General features: G+C 47.4%; 1 protein-coding gene across 1 annotated transcript; it reads right to left on the bottom strand.

The window, feature by feature from the left end:
* Positions 1–74: 74 nt before the first annotated feature.
* On the bottom strand, positions 75–461 carry PPTG_19108 (hypothetical protein; the record flags this gene model as incomplete). The annotated part of the gene is made up of 1 exon (XM_008917413.1): positions 75–461. One exon carries the CDS (start codon positions 459–461, stop codon positions 75–77), a length of 387 nt encoding a protein of 128 aa, XP_008915661.1.
* Positions 462–1,649: the final 1,188 nt, after the last annotated feature.

Here is a 1,649-nt window from a genome sequence, read left to right as displayed (position 1 = left end):
CCGTTACCAAATTAACGGAAAAGCACAATGCCACCGTCCCAATGAAAATGAGAAGTGATTCTCGTTATTTAGTATTACTGAGATTGAAGACATGCCTTTACCTCGAGGCCATCGCAGGGGATGTACCAGCAGTGCTTGGTCACTACGCCTCCGATCGTCATGTCTGGCCACTTTTCCGTGAACTTCCACTTGCTGTCAGCTGTGTGGTACTGCAGCTTGAGCCAGTCCTCCGATCCCTTAACAGAGACGAAGCTGCACTCATCGCCCGTGTACGCCCACTCGTTCATGTCATACTGAGTCGCAAACGTACTCACGAACTCCTTCTTCATACCACCACCTGCACCGTTCTCGACGAAGTGGATGTGCAGCGAATCTGAGTAGCCGTGCCTCTCACCGCGGGTGTGGCCGTAATCGAAAGCGTGAATACTGGTGTACTTTAAAGCGTCAATCCACTTGAGCATGTCGTCCTCATTGTAGTGCTGGATCGAACAGAAGTGAACACTCACGGTCTTCCACGTAGTGGTAGACGCCTTCGGCTCATTGGCGAGCTGGGTCCGCCGGTCTTCGGCCCACTACAGAAACGTGGCCATACTCGTATCGTTCAAGGTGTTGCTTTTTTGACCCACGCGTGACATAACAACACTACCTAGGTTGATGTATAGGAGTGGAAGATCCGCACATGTGAGCAGAAATCTAAAACAGCGAACAAACACATACAGTTGATACAGTCCTCTTTTGATGTGATATCCCAAATAGTGATACCCTGTAGTTAAGGAGGTTGGCTGCTGAACGTCAGCTTACACGTCCAAGTCAAAAATGCATCTAACCTCCAGATTGGTGAGCTGCACCCAGCAACGAGATGCTATCACTACATATAAAGAGGATTGCCTATATACAACTTGGGACAGCGCGCTGGGATAGAGCGAGCAGATCTTTGGAGAGTAGAAAAGCTGTGTTCATCGATTCGGGATACAGTATAATGCATACCTCTGCACGAAGTATTAGACTGCACCGCCAGCAAGCAACGCAAGATTCCGGTAGTTTACCCATTTGTCAATGGTAACAATACAGCGCTTGAGTAACTCAAAGTTTCGGGACGAAATGCTACCTGCATGCATGCATGCTATAACCCATTTTCTTTCCCATTACGAAAGGCAAGGAGGCAGGGCAGCTTTACTTGATACTACACAACAGTGGTTGGTTGGCTGTGGATGGTTGGCAGTGCAATCATCAAGTTAGGCGTTAGTAAACATATGCCGGCGCAATCAACAGACTCCAATTGCTGTCACTTATACAGTACGAGAGACCGTGGGCGTAAACAAAACTGCATAAGAAAAAAAATTACATTTCATCCTGTACTACATGATCCTTCCCATTTTTCATATCCTGTTATATATGATACGGACCGGACTCGGTCCCAATCAAAAGAATTGATTATCCTGTTAAACACTATAGCGTAGTTGCTAATAACGCCGCGTGGTTGATCTAAATGCTCCCTGATCCGCTCTCACCATGCACGCAAAAGCTCTTAAATTTGCCGTCTGAGCACAGGATGCGCGGGTCTTCCGTCAACTGCACCTTCTCCAGAAGGCGTTAGCCGTTGCCTTAATTCCAATATCATTCGACGCGGAGACGCCTTTTTTTTTTTT

The sequence above is a fragment of the Phytophthora parasitica genome (assembly GCF_000247585.1).
Source record: "Phytophthora parasitica INRA-310 unplaced genomic scaffold supercont2.101, whole genome shotgun sequence".
Classification (NCBI taxonomy): Eukaryota; Oomycota; class Peronosporomycetes; order Peronosporales; family Peronosporaceae; genus Phytophthora; species Phytophthora nicotianae.
This window is presented reverse-complemented; position numbering and strand designations above follow the sequence as displayed.